The 20,598-nt window shown below is 43.4% G+C and overlaps 2 protein-coding genes and 1 non-coding gene across 4 annotated transcripts; 2 read left to right on the top strand and 1 right to left on the bottom strand.

The window, feature by feature from the left end:
- Positions 1 to 769: 769 nt before the first annotated feature.
- Positions 770 to 9,417, bottom strand: sppl2 (signal peptide peptidase-like 2). Of its 2 annotated transcripts, XM_056595779.1 has the most exons (16): positions 9,259 to 9,386; positions 8,612 to 8,728; positions 8,333 to 8,515; positions 8,025 to 8,114; positions 7,414 to 7,553; positions 6,524 to 6,666; positions 6,264 to 6,360; positions 5,624 to 5,740; positions 5,046 to 5,127; positions 4,816 to 4,890; positions 4,637 to 4,699; positions 2,737 to 2,836; positions 2,574 to 2,651; positions 2,140 to 2,300; positions 1,837 to 1,877; positions 1,217 to 1,309 (listed from the first exon to the last, which is right to left on the bottom strand). In XM_056595779.1, exons 1-16 carry the CDS (start codon positions 9,307 to 9,309, stop codon positions 1,300 to 1,302), a joined length of 1,548 nt encoding a protein of 515 aa, XP_056451754.1. In that variant the 5' UTR covers positions 9,310 to 9,386; the 3' UTR covers positions 1,217 to 1,299. The 2 variants fall into 2 exon arrangements, with proteins under 2 accessions (XP_056451753.1, XP_056451754.1); XM_056595778.1 differs by lacking the exon at positions 1,837 to 1,877 and having other exon boundaries at positions 770 to 1,309; positions 9,259 to 9,417.
- A 442-nt stretch (positions 9,418 to 9,859) lies between these two features.
- On the top strand, positions 9,860 to 9,931 carry trnae-cuc (transfer RNA glutamic acid (anticodon CUC)). The gene has a single exon. It is a non-coding gene; the product is annotated as a tRNA-Glu (tRNA).
- A 220-nt stretch (positions 9,932 to 10,151) lies between these two features.
- On the top strand, positions 10,152 to 20,033 carry dapk3 (death-associated protein kinase 3). Its single transcript, XM_056595783.1, has 9 exons — positions 10,152 to 10,304; positions 11,055 to 11,162; positions 11,756 to 12,116; positions 13,080 to 13,209; positions 13,328 to 13,376; positions 13,470 to 13,496; positions 13,629 to 13,781; positions 15,218 to 15,263; positions 15,425 to 20,033. The coding sequence occupies exons 2-9, from the start codon at positions 11,101 to 11,103 to the stop codon at positions 15,959 to 15,961; spliced, it is 1,365 nt and encodes a 454-aa protein (XP_056451758.1). The 5' UTR covers positions 10,152 to 10,304; positions 11,055 to 11,100; the 3' UTR covers positions 15,962 to 20,033.
- Positions 20,034 to 20,598: the final 565 nt, after the last annotated feature.

The following is a 20,598-nucleotide window of genomic DNA, read 5'->3' as shown; positions in this document are numbered from 1 at the left end:
TAAGTAACACTCGGCATGTTTTACTAACCATTCCCAAATCGCATCCAATTTATAGAAATGTCTGCTTGTCTGTGAGGACCCTGTGAAACCCTTAGCATAGGAACTCCTGCCTCCCACACTGATGGAATGGAATACGGGGTTATTCTGAAATCTCAAACGCATGTAAGGAGTAAACCAGTATACATTTTTCTTGTATCTCCATCGATAATACAAAACTAAGAACATGTGCAAAATAAGTACAGGACAGATGATGAGAACTCTGCGACCTCTGTAAGCAGCTCAGTCATCTGGTGGTGGTCACAGCACCCACATCAAAACTAGGTGCAGCGCTCCCAGTTAACCCATGGGCCGATGAAGGCAGAACAGAAGAATCCTTGACATAGTCAACTAAGACACTGAATACTGGTTGTCGTTTCACCGATACATGATATCAACATTGGGCACTGGTTTAATATTACTGTTCCGTACAAAAAAAAAAAGCATGCAAAATTAAATTAATCCAAAAAAATTGTTAGCTACAAAATATAATAATCCCAACTACACAGGACAATACAAATACATCGAGTGCTTGTGGTTTAATAAACCATGGTTACACCATTACTTAAAGTAACAAATCCCTTCAGCCAAAATGTCTTTACCTTGACAGTAAATACTGGGCCAAAGCAAAAAATAAAAGCAATATATTGACTTTAAAAACATCCTTCATTATAGTGTGTTTGTACGGATGTAGTATTCCAGTTATTTTGCTCCCGAGTCTAATCTTTTGTTGGGGGGAAATGATGCACCGTAGTGTAGACCGACTAGGTTATTGCCTAGAGTTTGAGTGCTTGGTTCCCTTTGTTAGTGAAAGGCAGCACAGTACAGCAGCGAGGAGGGAGGGCCTTAGTGTGAGGGTCTGGTCCAAGATCAGTTTCACACCAGGTGTTGCCCCGTACCCCACCAGCTACCTCAATAGTTTCTTTTGATAGTTATTATTTACACAGATGTCAACACTAAAATCGTCCATTGCAATTCAATTCAAGTGTCCTAATGCACAGTCAGAGAAATAAAATAACAAACAACCAATATAACAATTAATATACACATATAAATATGTATATATAATGCCGCACTCCAAGTCTCTAGAAGTTTTCCTTTTTTGATTTTATTCCAATCTGTGCTCCGCTCTCTTGTTGGTGGAGGATGTTTCCTGAGTGTCCTCACTCTGATTGGTGGGCTCTGGGCTGTGCGGCTCAGGATTGGTCAAGGACTCCTCTGTGGGCGGGGCCGAGGTTTGAGTACAGTTAATCGGCGTGCGCGCTATGGCAGGCTGCAGGGGGAGGGAGGAGGGAAAACACAGTATCGGGGATGAGAGGACTGGCCCGGGCACACAAGACAACGCAGCATCGGGACGATCAAGAACACGATAAAGTTAGAGACAAAAGGAGGATCGTGGAGGGGTGTGAGGGGGGTTGACAAACCAGTACAGTCCTCCCTCTGTCCGCATGGTGTCAATTTGAGTTGGTTTAAGTCATTGAACCAGCCAATGTAATGAGAGCCGTTTGCCACATTCTGGTGGTGGTGGGGGGGGGGGGGGTCAGAGGCATTACTGTATGTTGAATAGGCGTGGCTAGAGATGTGCCCTGGGTTGACCTTTAACCTTACACAACATTGTTCATTAGCTCCCATGGCGTGGGCTAGCACCTTTAAATAATGGCTGGTTCAGCAAGGTAAAACCCAAGGGGAGGGGGACAGCTCCTCTCCTTAGAGAGGTGGGGGAGGGGGGGACTCAAAATAACCTTCAGTGGGGTTAAAGAAAAAAAAAGAGAAATTCGAAGGCAAGCCCAGATAGGATACCTGCAGTGACATTCATAGACAGGCGCGTCCGCAGCACCAGACTGCAGTAAAACGGAACAGGAGAGGGGGGGGGGGGGGTTGGTTTGGGGCAGGGGTTACACAGAGGGTCGGTTGGTACGGTGGAATCATTCAAAACAAAAATGCAGCCAAGCTGTCACTCAACTTGAATTTCTACTTTATTGCGCACAATATAGATTTCTCTGCGTGTCCTGGTGGCCGTTTTTTGGTGGAAGCTTTTTCTTTTTTAAGGACAGGGGGTGGGGGTTGATCCGTAGAGGGCACTCATATCAAACTGGTATTCACCACAAATCCACTCCCAGACCAGAACTGGGGCAGCTCCTTGCGCCACAGCGCCACCGCCAGGCTGGTGAGTAAAGTGCAGGGCACCAGGTAGAGCAAGGCTGGCTGGCCCATCTTCATCACGGCCAGCGCCACAAAGGTGATCAGCAGGCCGACGCCGTAGGCTGAGAGCGGGAGGGACAAAGGGAGATCTGTCAAACTAGAGGCGTTCACTCACACAGGCCTGGGTTCCTGTTGTTACTGTTCAGTTGTAGTGAGACGATACAAAACGCAATGTGCAACGGATACGAAGTCTAGGAATTCAAATGTGATTTTTATTCTTAGGAGTGATGAAGATTGATGCTTTGGGCACCGTTTTAGGGATAGTGTATCAAACCAGTGAAAATAAAGTTACACCACAGCCAATCCGCCGGACTCAAAGTCTGACAGGTACCTACCAATAGTGCAGGCCACAAAGTAGATCCTGGAGGAGTGGGTGAGGATGTCAAACCTGTGACAGTACGCCACCAGGAGCCCTGCACAGACGGCATTACTTAGCACCGCCCAGGGTTGCGGAAGATGCATTGACAATAACAAGTTAGTTAGTTAGTTGTTGGTTACCTGGTACCAGGACGTCCCCAAAGCCCAGCAGGGAGAAGGGCCGGTCGCACAGGGCCAGGGGGGAGGAGTTCAGCCTGGGCACCTTCAGCACCATAGGGAGCTGGAACACAATGCAAAAGGACCATGCTTACTTAAAAAGGTACAATGTGCAACATTCACTGAACTACATCCTAAAATGACCTCGATACATCATCTGAGATTAAGGAAATACTGGCTTCCCCGGCAACCAACATACGTTGTAGGATTTTACATTCCGGGTAGGAACATTTTGTTTTTGTTTTGGCCTGTGATTTAATATTCTCAGTACCCCGGGCTGCCATATATAAAGTAAATGATCACACAAACACAGCATGCAGGATCGACTGAGATTGTACCACATTCCACCAAACCTAAAACTGTCATCAATCTTCGAAAAAGCTTCACAGCTTGAGAATTTATTAGTGTTATCTACATTATTTCATGTAGTAGTCTTAAGAAGTCTCAGCTTAAAGTTAAGCACAAGCCCCATTGGTCTTCCCTCGACTGAGAAGCAGCAAGCAAGGACATTGTGTATGCACCAGTGAAAGTTTTTATGCTCGTCAAACACATTAATTTATGAGAACGCTTATAAGGAAGACTCAAGGACGATTCACTTCTTTGTGGCATGCAACCAAAAATACAGTCTGCTGTTCATGCTATTGTGTTATGTTAAGCTAACATGGTTTCTCTATTTTCTGTCTGTGTACTGTGTTTAGTTTCATGGTGGATTTGGAGTGAGGCCTTCTAATAAACCAGTAGCAAGAAAGGCCACTTGTGTCTTCCCGTTCTTCGGGGAAGTTAAACGGGGGTTTACAAACCCTCTAAAATACAACCAATGTGAGGCCAGCAAAATATTGAATGAATGGCTAAGTTTCAGATCGCCTGCATTTGAGCGCATGCATGCACCTTACTATACAGCTCTGAATGCTGGAGGATGACGGAGAAAGACCTTTCCAAGATCATCTGCATTACACACAAGAAACCTCCGAATAATCATACGTATTTTCTGGCCTAACACCATCTCCAACCAGCAATTACTTGCTCGGACCAACCAAGAAAGTATAGAGACCATCATTACAAGAAGGCGGTGGAGATGGATTGGACACATCATGCGAAAAGAACAGGATGACATCACAAAAACTGCCGTACACTGGACACCCGAAGGCAAGCGTAAGAGAGGACGACCCAAAGAAACCTGGCGTCCAACAGTGGAGAAAGAACTGAAAGCCATGAAGCAGACCTGGAGTTCAATCCAAAAGCTTGCCCAAAACCGACAGGAGTGGAGATCCTTTGTTGCTGCCCTACATGCCAGTAGGCATAAAGGGCAGTAAGTAAGTAAGTAAATGCACGAGACTTGAGGATCCGCCCGAACTAGTCAGGAACACCTCAAGTTTCTACTATGTCAAGTCGGACACAGGTGCACTTCATAGTTTGAAGAAAGAAGATGGCCCACCCAGTGAAGCCAAGGGATTTGGTTTGCCAACTGTCGTTTCGTTAAACAGTCTGAAACCCCTTTCCCTCATAAAATATTAACATGAGTGACGAAGGGAAAGGTCAGTCTTCTATTTTTAATAAGCATAGTTTGGGAGAGGCCTCTTTGAAAGGAGTTATGGCATTTCTCACGTGGGAAATTCCATCCAACTAGGGCAACGTTTTGATATGCAGTGTCTTATGTCTGCATTAATTTAATACCATATGCACAGAAAAGCAGACAGAGGGAGTTACCCTGGAGTGCTATTTTAAAGCCATGTGACATGTCGCATAGGGAAGCTATCACCAGCATTTCTGACGTTTTTATCCCAGAATGCATTATGTTATGCAACGCAACGCATGCTTGATCTGAAACACACCTAATGAAGCAAAGAAAAACAAACAAGCTGACCTTTTCATGAGAGAAGGAGTCAGAGGGGCCGGCCGCCACCTCCACCATGATGCTCTCCCGGCTCTGAGGGGGAGAGACAAGGAGGCTCAGTTGAGTTCCCAGTGACCGTCCACTACCACCAGAAATAATCAACTCAAAAGGTATGCACGAAATGCATGAATATTCAACCTTTCACTTACCTTCGTGAGGAACGGAGTAATAAATACAAAGAAGATATCGTAGACAAAAAGCACCACCAAGAGTAAAGTGCAGGCCTGCAAAGGAAAAGAGACGGGAGACGCACAACACTCATTTAAAAGAGTTCACTCTGCAGATAAAGTCGCAAACAAGGACTTTTGAAACGTTAAAACACAACAACAAATGTTGACGTCTGTGTCAGCGGTGCATAAGCGCGCGGTCACCTACACACCTTAAACGTGGGCAGTCGGATTGTTTTGAGCATGTAGAGGCAGAAAGCGATACCCAGGGTGTCTTGTAGCACCCAGGCCCACCTGGGGGGTGAAACAAAGGCACACTGCATGTAGACACAAAAGACATCCCCCCCCCCCATGCTGGGACACACATGGCCAGCCAAAAACAAACATAGCCGTTCAACCACGACATTAAGGATAAAATAAGACTTTAGCACCATCTAGAACAGACTTTTGGATGTTTATAGAGCCTGTTCCCTGTGAACACAGCATTTGTCACCTGCGGGGGGCGCTGGTGGGCTCTTGCGTAAAAAGGGAAAGCCCTTTAGGCAAGTTTTGCCACTCTTGTATTCTTGGGCTTGGTTAGGCACAAAGGGGAAACCCGATACCCCGGTAACCACTAGACTGGTTTACAGGAGCAAACAGATACCCGAAATGGGAGCTCTGTCACGTTTTAATGGAGATCCTAATGTACAGGCAGACACCACCACTTTCCCTAATGTACCTGGCTCATGTTTTTCTCCTTTCCATTTGATCTGCCAGGTGTGTGTGTGTTTGCGTGTGCCCCTGTACTCACTGGTCCTCATTGCGGAACACGGCCCAGGTGACACTGACACCGATGCAGAAGGCGGACAGCAGCAGACTGCGGATCTGCGGCCGCTTGTGCAGGTAGGGCAGGTTGTTTTCCGGGACCCTGCCACAATAACCACAGTAAACACGTTGAAAGGACGTCCGCAAACAACACATCGTGTCACATGGGTTCGTTGTATGTGTGACAAACGGTAAATGGAGACACTAAATATTGGTTGTTAGAGTCACGTTTGCAAATGTGCTGCCTGTTGATGGGAGGGGGTACATAACATAACGTTTCATGACAGATGGTGGGTCTATTAAGGAAACATTAATACTGGCCAAGAGCAGTACCCCTTGCCTACTGACTAAGTCCTCTTTTAAAGTGTTGATTTTGTGTTTTGCTTTATGTTGCATTTGCAGTGTCTGAGAACGGCGCTTTTAAATTAAATGTTTAATATTGTTATTAGAACATTTATGAAGAAGGGTGTCCACCTGAGAGTTCAGAGGGAGTGAGTACCCATACTTTACAACACAACTCAAGAAAGCAATAGTTGGATGCTACAAGGGAGGGCTGCTGGACCCCAAATCTTTCGAAGCAAACAATTGAATGTACACACAGTTAAACTCAATTTGAGCGGGCTCACCTGCAATTGCAGCAAGGCATTCTTCTGACAAAAGGCCACAGGCAGCTGTACAAGCCCACGGAAGACGCTATGCAGAAGATGGCTATCACCCAAATGGCTAAAAGGAACCCATGGGGAGAAAACGCGTGTAACAATTGAAGATCGGCCATTTGTAGATGATAAGCTAGCTAGCATTCTACACATGATGCATATTGTTTTGTAAAGCCATGTTGGAACACAGTAAAGTTGTAGTATTGCCGTAGCGTGTAGTGCGCGCGTACCCAGGTAGTCGTAGAAGTAGTAGAGGAGCAGCAGCATGGTGCAGCACATGACGACGAACACGGAGATCATGATGGGCGTGACGTCCACCGTCTCCTCGTCCTGCTTCTCGTTGCTGTCGTCCCGCTTGTGCTTCATGTAGCGCCTGTAGGGACAAGGGAAAGTTTAACAAAGCTGGTAGTGAGGTCCCCGTCTACCTCAAGTGTTAGGGAATACCCAAGAAGAACCATCCATTCATTCATTCACATGACATATCAATTATTAAAAATAATAAGAGGATTGTTATACACCCAAAACAGTTTAACACTGGCATCTGTCAAAAAAAAGTGGTATAAACAGCCTGTGAGTTTACTTGTTGGTGTAATAGTAATAGTAAGAAGAAGTCGATGCTTGTCTCAACATCTCTTATCTTGAGCCTTTTTCTATCTTCCTGACACCAACAGAGACCCCGACGACCTTGCCCTTTGTAACTATAGTACCAGTAGAAGAGGGCGAAATCTAGATGGATTTAGACTCTTGAGTCACTCGACCGGCCTTTGATGACAACAAAGCGGTCTTTGCCTTAGTCGCCAATGGTAACAGAGCAGAACACTCAGTGACTATGTGGGCAGAAGGCCCTTGGCTGAAGGCTTGGAACAGGCTGACAATGACAACTTGCAAACACAAATAGCCTTTTTCTGTACAACTAAACACAAATTAAACTGTAGAAAAAAAAGAAAGGAATTACTATCCAAGTGAATTGCCCTTAGGTCAAACTTAGCAGCAGAGACTACAAAGAGTTGCATTCATTGTAAAATTTAAGAACTACTGTATCAGTAGTAGCATGAGAATACTGAATTACCCAAAAAACTAAAGAATAACTATTTTCAAACCCTCACTCCACTCCACATACTTTTTGGTGTCTCGGCTACCAGCCAGGTAGCCGCCCATGGCTACCGTGCCCACGGCCATGATGAAGATGATGACCATGTTGTAGTCCAACACAGGCTCCTTGGGAGCATACATGGCCACCTCTCTTTCATCCCCAAAGTTCTGCAGGAGTCCGAGCAACACAACATGAGATAACTTCTAGTGGGAAATCAGACGCGCACACACACACACACACACATACAGCGCCAGCTCCCCAATGAAAAGGAGCTCTTCTGAAGGGTCCTAAACGAATGAGTTGTTTATTTTGTACTTTGCTCTGGACACTGATACCAAAGAGTAATAACCAATGAAAAAGGAATACAATGAGACATTATCAAGACAGCCTTTAAGATGAGACTGTACTCAGAGTAAATATTTTTGGGAAATTAAGATATTCATATTTTAAGTTGATGTTTAATGATGTTATTCCATTGGCATGAATAAGTTATGAAATATAATACTGAATGGTCTCACTTCAAACTGGACTTCACCATGATTCATATTAGCTTTTGCGCAGTTTGATAATAAATTTAGCATTTCATTCCACAATGTCTGCTCACCCCTGTGACCGAATGTGACTTAGTCATCTCTTACCTTGCTAATATCCAGCATGTCAGTGTAGCTGAGCAGTGCTACGGGGATATCGATCTCCTCATACTGGGTCTTGTTTCCAGCTGGTGGCGTCTGTAATAAACAGTGAATTAAGCATATTGAAGAAACATTAGCAGGGAGTGAATAATTCAAAACACATTACCGCACATTGCAGAAAATAAAATAGATTATATAGTCACGAACATGAACATAAAGTTGTGTCTATCCTTTTCTTATCCACAAACCCAAATGTCATTGTCAAGCTATTATGATTGTGTTATGATGAATAAAACGAGCCGCCCCCCCCTCACCAGACGGTCCTTGCTGACAATGAGTATGCCCTTGGCACCGTTGATCTGGGCCAGTCGCACCTTCTCGTAGAAGGTGCAGTTGCCCCTCATCACCATGGGTATGCGGTTAGGGAAGCCCCCATCGGGGACCTCAGAGGCTGAGCACAGCACCGACGCTGTGAGGTCATGAATCTGGAGACGGGACTAGATGAACACGAAGCGAAAATTATAAATAAATAAAAAATATGAAACACTTATATTTTACTTTAATTGTTAAACGGAACTTTTTCAACTTCTTACTGCTTTGTTGAGGTCCTGGGGTAGACGTGCCCACTGGGAGTTGAAGAAAATGCAGTAATCTTTTCCTTTGCTATCGTCTTTGTCGTTGAAGTGAGCCATGCCATACTCGCCTACGACCTTTATACAACACAACATAAAATAACAGCAACGGTAAGTAAATACAAATAGTTAAACAATCTGAATTATTCAAGTATAGTGCTTTAACTGACTTATATTTTAACGCGCATTAAGAATACAATGCAAAGGTAAGCAACTATTTGGCAAGCAGGTTTCTGCTACCGACTCCTCACACTTTGATGGCGCATTTGTTTCATGGCCAATGGTACAAAATATACCATTACGCTCGAACACCGGCTGTATTTAAGCTATCCTTTTGTCAAAAGTGAGACCAACGGTGGAGGTATGTTAGTACAGTTATACTCTGTAGGCCAGACAGCACCACGAGTCCTCATCTTTTCAGTTGAGCTAAACATAAAGACAAACGTTGTGTGTCACCTTTTCAGTTGGCTATCTCCGAAAGCTAACAGCGCTACATTACAAGCTAATCATTACACATCTTGAGAAAGAAGGACGGCGACAACTCTCGTGTCGTAATGTTGTGTGGATAAGTCAATTATTCACAACGAACAACGACTTCAGCGTGTTACCTTTTGGATGAAAATAGCGGCCCAGATCAGGTTTATTGAGACCCAATCCATGATTCCTGCCTGCTTGTTGTTTCCCTATGGTTTCCCCATCAACCACACTGAGCGAGCGACACAGTGCGGCCACCAGCTGTTTGGCTGTTGCACCCGCCCATTTTCTGCAGTAAGGTTATTATTGGATGTCTGATTTATAGCAAGGGTGCATTTATCGCTTGATTGGGTCAATTTGAATGTCTATCAAAACATAATTAACATTAGAATTGCAATTCTGGCTCATGGCATCAAATATAACGTTTTTATGTGGAATTTTGGCAACTTTATGTCTGGTTTTATTGTTGTTCTAGTAGGTTTAATGGTCGAGGCTTGACAATCCCATTTAATAGTACGCTTTAATACACACACATTGAACCAGCTAAACTCGATGTTAGCATTACTTTCACTTGACTTTTTTAATGATTGCACGTTTGATTTTCTACTATTTAAATGTGGAAATAAACACGTAGTGCTTCACATAAACTATTGTTGAATAATATCAGGTTAGTAATGTTGGAAGTACTATTAATGTGTCTGTTTATAATGTAGTAAACCTTAATCGCTTTCAGTTTCCCTGGTGGTCTAGTGGTTAGGATTCGGCGCTCTCACCGCCGCGGCCCGGGTTCGATTCCCGGTCAGGGAACACACTTTTTAACATAATTTATTATGCCAAACGCTTCCTTTGATGAATTCTAAGAAAACGATGTGCTCAGACGCTGACACGTTTTGGTAAAACTTGTTATGTCTCTTTACAAAAGTCGATACAACTTTGATCAAATGCTAGCTACACTTTACATTTGAAAAACCCACTCATGCGGTTCCTCTGAACCAACTAAATCACTGCTGAACCTGCTCTGTCTTGTAAGCCAGGAAAGGTAATACCACATCACAGTCGTGTGAGAGTTGATTCACTTCAGTATGATGTCATTCCATATGTCCGTCCTCCTGCTTCACTAGCCACCAGGATCTCTAACCTACTCCCTTCAGGGAATGCAGTACTCCTCCGCAGACATAATGTAAGTCCTGCTACTTTATGTACGCCTTTTGTTATTATGCGAGGTCAGTCTTCATCGTATTGTTCTTTCAATGTCATGGGCCGCGTATAAGGATATATTCTTTAAAGTGTAACATACATCGAGGTGCTAAGCTTTGCTAGGCTAGCCAGATAGCCACGTTAGCTATCATTAAGTTCTCCATATTCGCTTATCTTTTGCGAGCCTATTAGACAGCTTTGTTTGGACGTTCGTCTGGGATCTCTCCAACCTAGCTGAATGAGTATGCGCCATTTAGGACACACGATTGTTACATTTACTTTAGTAGAAGCTGTCACGATGCTATGTTGGTGTATAAAGTGTCCTTGTTTGTTTGATGTGTGTATTGTGTGTAGCAAGCGTGTGCTAAATCTTAAAACCAACCAGTTAGCCTTTTGTTGCGATATTCTTATTTTTCTGGTTCCGGGCTTTTGTATAAACAAATAGCCGTGACTCCCTTCCCTTTAATTTGAGACGAGTGGTCCAGGGAAGGGAATGACGTCAGTTGGACTGGAATGCAGATTTCCCTCACTAGCCCAGTATGTGTTAAAAAAAATATTTCACTATGTTGACTCTGGCCAAATAAGGACTGTTATTCCCCCTCTTTCAGAGTGGTAACTACGTGGGGGGGGGGAATTATTTATGGCTCCTGTATGGTCTTTACCTCATGGCACCATATCTGCTCAAAGTTTTCTTCCTTGTATTAATCAATTTGTTCCGTCTCCATTGCTTTAGTTAAGCCACAGGCATTCCTCCATACTGTATTCACCGTTGGCACAACATGGCAGGCTTCAGGCAGGAGGATGTTGAGGTGTTCTATGAAATGGGAGAGGAGTTGGGGAGGTAAGTTCCTTTAAACAATGGTCCTACAACCAAACAATTGCTTGAAGAAAAATTCTGGCACTCATTGTGAGCCTTCGTGAAGTACATCGCTAGACTCCGAGAGCGGCTGCTCATGATTTGGCTCTTTAATTACTGTGTAGTGTATATCCGCTGCGAGCCAGAGTAGAGCCTCATGAATGAGTCATCTCGTTGGAGTGGAAGTCTGTAGCTTTACCTCTTATAGGGAAGAGGTGTTTTTCTGCAGTAATGCACCAAAGTCATGACATCACTGCCTCTCTCTTCCCTCTCGTGTGTGTGTGTGTGTGTGTGTGTGTGTGTGTGTGTGTGTGTGTGTGTGTGTGTGTGTGTGTGTGTGTGTGTGTGTGTGTGTGTGTGTGTGTGTGTGTGTGTGTGTGTGTGTGTGTGTGTGTGTGTGTGTGTGGAGAGACCCCCCAGTATTTTGATATCCAGTTTTTTTTAATTTGTAATTCAACACCGGTGGATACTTTGCAACAGATGCACTTCTAGGAGAAAAATGAAAAGACAAGGCACACACACATGCATTTTATGACACTCTTCTGATGTGTAAACAATGTGTGTGGCCTCCTCCACAGCGGGCAGTTCGCCATCGTCCGCAAGTGCAAGGACAAGGGCTCGGGCCAAGACTACGCCGCCAAGTTCATCAAGAAGCGGCGCCTGTCGTCCAGCCGCCGCGGCGTGAGCCGAGAGGAGATTGAGCGCGAGGTGAACATCCTGCGCGAGATCCAGCACAGCAACATCATCACGCTGCACGACATCTTCGAGAACAAGACGGACGTCATCCTGATCCTGGAGCTGGTGTCCGGCGGCGAGCTCTTTGACTTCCTGGCCGAGAAGGAGTCCCTGACGGAGGAGGAGGCCACGCAGTTCCTCAAGCAGATCCTGGACGGCGTCCACTACCTCCACTCCAAACGCATCGCGCACTTTGACCTCAAGGTGAGCCCTGTTAAAGATAGTGATCGACCGTTATACCGGCTGGCCGATATTATCTGGCCGATATTACAGATTTCTTATATATATATATATATATATATATATATATATATATATATATATTTTGGCCATGATTTACAGACAGACAGTTCAATGAATGTTCCCTTTTTAAATTGAGACTTGTTACATTTGTAATCATCATTGTGTCATTTTTATGATAATTGAGCGAGCAAAAGCATCATCGGCTCGAAATATCGTCTCAGAAAAAAATCGGCAGCCTGTATCGGTCATTGGCTAAGGCTGACGAAAAAAATCGGTATCGTTATTGGCCCTAAAAATCCATATCGGTTATGATAAGGATTTCAAGTAATTTTGCAAAAATGGCCAAAAAAGAGAATTCCATACCCAACCTTTAAGGAGACCCAGTCGGAGCGGTTGTTGTTGGTTTGTTTGTATGGTAACTATATGACGTGTTGAGGATTTTCTTTTTGATTATAGTTGTCGTGCCGCTACCAGACATTGCTGTTGTGAGTCATGTTATGGGCAGGGAGACAGTCATTCGCACCACGTCCCTGTACCCAGAAGGGGTTACGAAATGTCTAGGGAAATCTCATACTATCCTGGGTGTCTTTTTAGTATGGCATTTTTCCCCGCTTTGAAATGGAGGTGCAAGCTGAGGCCTGAGTCAGCCGCATACTTGTTGACACTGGGGAAGGTTTTACTTTTTTTTTTCAATGCTGACAAGGACTTACTTTGCAGAAGGATACAGCTGTTATGAGTTTGTGGGCAACCTCATCCATTTTAAACTTGGCTTGAAAATCTCTTATCAGGGAATGTATCTTTTGGTACGCTGTATGCACGTGAAAAAAATATTTCGTTGTTTAGCTTAGATGAGACTATGAAAGCCTTTTAATGTGTGTGTGTGTGTGTGTGTGTGTTTTTGTTTGTGTTTGTGTTTTAATGCAGCCTGAAAACATCATGCTGCTGGACAAGAATGTACCAAACCCCAGAATCAAGCTCATTGATTTTGGGATCGCTCACCAGATCAAGGCAGGGAATGAGTTCAAGAACATCTTCGGAACGCCAGAGTTTGTCGGTAAATTCCCTTTGAACGTATTTCCATTGAAGTCAACTGTTATAGTTCCTTCCATTGAAGTCAACTGTTCTAGTTCCCAAGATTTTTTCACTAAACATAATTTACTTGTTGTTTACAGCACCAGAGATAGTCAATTACGAGCCACTCGGACTGGAAGCAGACATGTGGTGAGATATTTATGTGGATTTAGGAAATTAAATAAAAGAGTGGTTCTCCATATGGCAATCATCACTAAAGCCAAGTCCTTATTCTCTATGCAGGAGCATTGGAGTGATAACTTATATTCTGTGAGTACTACTTTAAACGCCACATATCTTTGCATGTACCCCTGCCTCTATGCACTATTATAGAGCACTTTACGCTGCATTTCTGGTATTGTTATTGATGACTCATCTTCATCAACCTGTTCTCCATCTAAGATTGAGTGGTGCTTCACCATTCCTGGGCGAGACCAAGCAGGAGACCCTCGCCAACATCTCCGCCGTCAACTACGACTTTGACGAGGAATACTTCAGCAATACCAGTGAGCTGGCCAAGGAATTCATACGGCGCCTGCTGGTCAAGGATCCCAAGTAAGGACACTCTTGACAATTGTTCTTGGTACAACCAATCGACAGCCAGGACTGTCTGAAGTGTACGTACGCCCAAAAGCCAAGTTTTGCGTGCGCCAAAAAATATTCAGACTTATAAAACCCTGCGTACGCACAGCGTACGCAATCTCTATAAATCACAGAGTGCCTACAAGTGTGCGCAGCTGAATCAGCTTCACGTTCCGCCCTGTACACGCCCCTTTTTAACCATAAATGGTCAATGCAAACGACCTCATGAATGCGATCTGCATATTAAACAGACTCCGATGCAAGTATTATGTCTTGTCGGAAACAATGGCAGAAGTGCCAGAAGTGCTTGCCTGTGTAAAACCGAGGGGCTAAAATCCCCCTTCGTAACTGAGCGAAATTTCACTGAGGTTGAAGTGGAGACACTTGTGGGTGAGGTGGAGGCCCGAAAAGTAGTTTTGTTCGGCAAAACACACCCAAAAACAAAAAGCAGAGTGAGTGGCAACATGTTGCTGCAGCAGTGAACTCTGTCAGTAGCACGGAGCGCACAGTCCCAGAATTAAAAAAGAAGTGGTCTGACATAAAGGTACATATTTTTATGTACCAATAAATCGTTCTGGTCCCTAAAGACCCTCTCCCTCCGAATCCTGCCATTTGCATGGTACGCCAGCAGTGCCATATGGTGCGGCATTACCACGGCGCTCACCTCTGTATCTATAGGGTTACGGTAATAAGACTGACGGAGAACACCTTGGATAATCAGTTTGTAATCACCCACGTAAAATGTTCTTGAACATAACCCCTTTTTGATGCCTGATTTGTCATGAAAAGCACCAAGAGAACGGACGATTGTTATGAGGATGGTGGCTTGGTTTTCCACACTTGGGATTTAGTTGACATTTGATTATGTGTTTACAGTGTCACATAAAAATATTATGTTATTGACACTTGTTGGACAGAGGCTTTATTCCATGCAGTCGCGCCGTCAGTGGACAGTATGGAGTGACAGGATTAAATATAGAGAACTTTTTTTAATTTCTATTCTAAAATGTTTCTGGAGTTATAACTGAGAAATAACGCAGTTGACTTAAATTATTCTGATTACATAGATTTAACGCATGATACGGGTTGAAATTAAATTTATGAAGGGCGATGATAAAACATAATCATTCTTCTCACTCTACAATTCTTCTCTGACTTCAGTTCACCACCACACCATCTGTGACAGTGTCGCCAATTCTCCCTTTCCTCCAAACCATGTGTACGCATGGGTCAGAGTTTGCTTAGGGCTGCGCACATTCTCCCGTCAAGTTTTTTTTTTTTATAGATCACAACCTTGGCGTGGAAAGTCACGTACGCCAATTTCAGCCCCGTTTTGTGCGTACGCAACGGTTATAAATGAGACCCCAGAACTTTGCATCATGTCTTCTCTGACCCACTTCTGTTTGCAGGAAGAGAATGACCATTGATGATAGCCTGGAGCATGCTTGGATCAAGGTGGGTGTTGCGTTGATCCTAACCCCAGTCTTGAGGACATGAAATGGAATACCGTTGATAGTCATTACCAAAAGTTGTGCTGGAGCTGTGCTCTCATCTTGACGTTCCAATCCTCTGTTCAAATATTTATACTCGCCCGGTTGCTCCCGTCTCCGTCCCAGGCGATCAAGCGGCGCAACGTCCGCCCGGAAGACCACGGTCGCAAGTCGGAACGCCGGCGGCTGAAGACCACCCGTCTGAAGGAGTACACCATCAAGTCCCACTCCAGCATGCCGCCCAACAACACCTACGTCAACTTCGAGCGCTTCTCCCAGGTGCTGGAGGAGATCGCCGTGGCGGAGGAGGGCCTGCGGGACCTGGAGCGCAACCAGCGCTCCTGTCGCGACGACGTGGCTGCGCTGCTCTCCATCTACGAGGAGAAGGAGGCGTGGTACAAGGAGGAGAACCTGAGCATCGCCAGCGACCTGGGCATCGTGCGGCAGGAGCTCCAGCGAGCTCAGACGCAGCGCCGGCAGAGCCAGGAGGAGGCCCGGGCGGCAATGCTGGCGGCAAACGCCCTCAAGCGCAAGTTCGGCCGCCTGGAGAACCGTTACGAGGCGCTGGCGGAGCAGGTGGCCTCGGAGGTGCGGTGGGTAGAGGATTTGGTCCGCTCCGTCTCCATCGAGAGCGCCGGCCTCAGCCCGGGAAGCATGCCCTGAAACGATCACTGTAGACCGGTCGCTTATTTCCATCTGCAAGGTGAGCTGTGTTTCTGATTTGGCTGATGCCGGCAGATGTCACTTGTATAACGGTCAAGTCGTCTGCTAGCCCTGCAGTTTGATTTAAGGGTGTTGTGGCTCTTTGATCTTAACAAAGACATTTTCCACTCTCGTGGGCTCACAATCATTTCGCACACACAGCATACCTTTTTTGCGGGGGAAGTTGCCGTCATAAGTTACGGAAGAAACCGTGATAGAAATTTCCCCTCAGGAATACATGCAAGTCAAGTCTCAGAAGCACCAGCAATTAAAGAATGGGCTCATATTGGATGCAAGTCGGCCAAGAGCATGTCATAATGCTCGTTCCTTTTATTTTATAAATATATTTATATTGTCTGAGAATCTATGCTTTTTATATCCATGCTTTACTTAATGATGTCATCTTGTAAATTGTATCAGCCAATTGTTCTTTTTAGCCCCGCTTTTTTAAGCAGAACTGGATCACCTTAAAGGTGATGAGCTGCAAATGTATGTTCTATTCTGTCGCCCAATACCCGGCAGCTTCTGTCGTCTGTGTACAGTTCAGGGGATAGATTCTGCTTGCTATTATTTGCAGATCTTCTTATTGCAGAATCATCGCAACGCCTCTTATTTTGTAAAGAAAATAATAGAATGCGAAAGTGTGAACCGAGCTTCATAATATTCAGCTCACTTGTAATGTTTTAATCCATCTTTGCCAGTGCCTGTTTACCTATAGACAGACTTGATTGCTTCTGTAAGCAATCCTCTTTTTATACTTAGTCATGACATTCCTATTTCATGGACACTGATCAATGTCTTACACACATTAAGCCTTCTATACCAAATTGACTGCATGAAAATATTCCATTTAATATAATTTACTTGTTTTGTTTGTTTTTTAGTTTCTAGTATTTCTTACCATGGTGGCTCACTTTCAGACATTCCATTAGTAAGTTTAACCGCAATCTCCTTCCCCCTATTTACCTTACAAACGACCAGTACCTATACAGTACTGCTCAGTCTGTAGTCAAATATATCGATGTATGTCTTAGCTGATTATATTTTAAACTTATGTTTTCATCATCTCTAATGCAAGATGAATTATATTATGAAGTCTATTCTGTCTGTTCGTTTTCATTGAATAAACGCATCACAGTATTACGTTTTGATATTCATTAGTTTCGTTTCAGTTTCGTTTCAGTTTCGTATCATACTAACGATAGAATAAATCACCGCCATGGGAATGACCTTAACCGAGTCAACATTAATGTAACGGAACACTCAAAACCTCTGAATGTTTCCTTATTGTTTATCGTTAATTTTCTACCTTTTGAATCTGAGAAATTGGATGCAGAGTTAAAGATTATTTGCTCAATTAAATACAAAAACAAATTAAGGATACATTGCAGTTGCTGACAGCTTTATGAAGTATCGCCTCAGGTGGAGGTGGATTTGCATAGGTAATCTTAAATATTCAAAACATTCACTTTGCAGTGCAAATTGAAAGAAGGCCTTTTAACACTGCCAAGCCGGTTCGGTCACAGTTTGGCACACCCGGCAATTTCACTGCCTTGCCTGTGTAAAACCGAGGGGCTAAAATCCCCCTTCGTAACTGAGAGGAATTTCTTGGTTCACTGGAGAAGGCGGGACTGCTCACGGAGAGTAGACCTCTTTAGAATAATTAGCATACAACAAATGTTTAATTTTTTTTATACATCCTGAGTGTAGGCTAAACGCGATTCTAACTGGAGAGAAGGATTTCATGTCTCTCAAGTTAGAACTACTCGTGTTGATATCACTGCCTTGTCTCTGTCTAAACAAGGCAAAACCTCTACCAAAGTCCATTCGTATTTACATCAGAATGAAACTGCCAATGTGTGTAGGGTCCAGGAGGGTAATTCTGGCTGCTAGCTCAAACCGGTGATTTTCCTCGGCAGTGTTATCGTGCGGACAATGCCGGGAAAAAAGGCGTGCATAAGACGAGCGTACTAGGCACTGTAAAAACATCAAACTTACAAATGGGCCGCAATAAAAACATGTGCAGCAAGTGTTGAATTTGACAGTTAGTTATAATTGTCATAATTACCTTTACAAATTATTTTGTAGGAATAAACCACCCTAATATAACCCTCTTTTCACAGAAGCCAGCTCCCTTAACCAAATTGCTGCAATCAGAACAATAGACCCACAACAACTGCATCTGGCAAAGGATTTGTTTGAAAACACTGCTCCGCCATGGTAAGGAATGAGAAAAATGAGAAATCACAGTTTTGGCCTTGGTCTTTAAGGGGGTGGGGGGGCAATTCCCGCACTAGTGGGAATTTTGTCTGACCCGACAAATTGTTTGAAACGTCTAAATCAGGGGTCTTCAACGTTTTCCAGGCCAAGGAGCCCCAAACTAATGTAGAGATGGAGCGGGACCCCCTACTTATATATTGTATAAAATTGTGTTTTACATTAAACTGGTCCTATAGTGCCATTTATACCTGTACCTTGTTATTTTGCATTCAATACTAAGATATTCAAATAATACACAGGTTCATATATTCATGTTTTCATTTTAACATGTGCAACGTACAGTGAGTGCCACTGCCATTCATAAACATAACATAACATAATTTACTGATACCTGCCAAGATCAACAATGTCTGTCAATTGCATGTAATCATGCATAAAAGCAATTCCAATGGACATTTTTAAAACAAATGTGGAAACGAAAATAAGTGTTTGTTAGTGTCTTTCTTTCATTCCGTGAGTAGTCCGGTAACTTATCAACTTATCATTAAAATCAAATACATAAAAATGTCGCAGCCACGTCCGTACGTACGAACAAACGCTTACCACTTTCGTAAATGCCATAGCAGCCTATATACAGTAAATTCGGATCGCATGATAGGAATAGATCTATTCTGATTAGAAATCGGATCAAAAGTGTCCATGTAATCGTGGCTAGTGTGTTGTATTCATGTTAATGTGTATTTAAAAACATTTCAATTTGTGGAAAAAATTGCGGGGGGAATATAAAAAAAATGTCAAATCAACCAAAACTTTCGCGACCTCCCCCTGCAGTACCTCCGCGGACCCCCTAGGGGTCGCGGACCCCCTGTTGAAGACCCCTGGTCTAAATAAATGTCCTCATTTGGAGTCACTCCCTCACTCACAACATCCATAGCCCCCTCTCCATCTGCCTCCTTTTGGTCATCCTTGTAATGATTCACCTTTGCCAGAAGAGACCAATAACAAGGCTGAGCGTTAGGGTTTCCTAACCTGTTCCCTGGATGTGTCCCTGATGTTCCAGGAAGAATCCTGATGGATGCTATCAAGGGGAGAATCTCTCTTCCCAGCTTCCCAACAATCAGTTCCTAACCTGTTCTTAGAAGCCTGACCCTCACTATCGAATTTATTAAAAGGGAAATTTGGAAAAAGGAAAGAGGAAATCCTGAGACTATAAATATAATTCAAAGCTAGAGGGATACATATAGATTAACTATATATCGCCAGTCCGCAGAGTATTCAACATTGGGTACTAGTACATTTCAGAACGTCATGGAGGGTGTAGGCTACATCACATGATGGGTACCAATCGTTCCCTTAACCCCCTAAATCTTATGTTGATCCACTATATAAGGCCAAACTGAGCTCGTAGGCCCTACCGTTTAGATCATAATTTTTGACCGGGCATTCACTGATAGCCTGCATCTGCAGTCCAGAAGAGCTGCCGTCTTTGATGCCCACCGGAAAGGAGCGGGAAAGGACATCTGGAAGTGCTTATGTGCTTAAGGAGTCTCTGCTGATCTCCACACATGGAGATCAATGGGATCCACATGTCACATGACTCGAATTTCCGCGGCAGCGAGTTGGAAAGCACTACACTTGATTACAGTGTTCCGCCATGGCACCGAATAAATATGACATTTAACAGCTTTCAGTCTCAAGAGCCCTTAGATATACTTCACAGTAATATGTTAATGTGGACAGGGTTGTAAAACGATAGATATAATTGTACATTTGAGAGTTACAATTCTGTAATGTTATATCGTCTTGTATTAATATTCAATGTTTTGAATAGTTATGAAAGTTATGATTTATCATCTGAAGTTATGGTCGTTTTTATTCAATTTATATTCTCTCGTAATACTGTTTGTTTTTGTTATAATACATCGATAATATAACATACATTTATAATATCCTCATTCCCTTCATAATCTGTTCATATATTATGTAGCCATTTCTTCTTTGTATTTTATTTTTTATTTAAATGGTTTCCAATCTAGAGAAGAGGGTCCCCACTAGGGGTCGGCAAAGTGTCAAACTCTCTCTTTTGTGAAATGGAATAGGTACCCCACTCATAGCCTAACTATTCACTGAATGAACTGCTGTAGAATTAATCTTCTTTCTTCTAGCTACATTTCCTATGATATCTATAATTAAGTCAATTAATATGAATCTATTAATTAATTAATATAAAATGGCAAGATAGTTATATTCTGTTTTATTCTATGGGTCCACCTGATGAGAATATCCTGCCATTATGGTAAAACAAGCATACAAATGAAGGGTCTAATCTATTTGTATAGGGACCCACTTGATAACACAATTACATACAACTAAACAAA

The sequence above is a fragment of the Gadus chalcogrammus genome, chromosome 8 (genome assembly GCF_026213295.1).
Source record: "Gadus chalcogrammus isolate NIFS_2021 chromosome 8, NIFS_Gcha_1.0, whole genome shotgun sequence".
In the NCBI taxonomy this organism is placed as follows: domain Eukaryota; kingdom Metazoa; phylum Chordata; class Actinopteri; order Gadiformes; family Gadidae; genus Gadus; species Gadus chalcogrammus.
The sequence above is the reverse complement of the archived record's forward strand: the minus strand, read 5'-3'. Positions and strand labels throughout refer to the sequence as shown.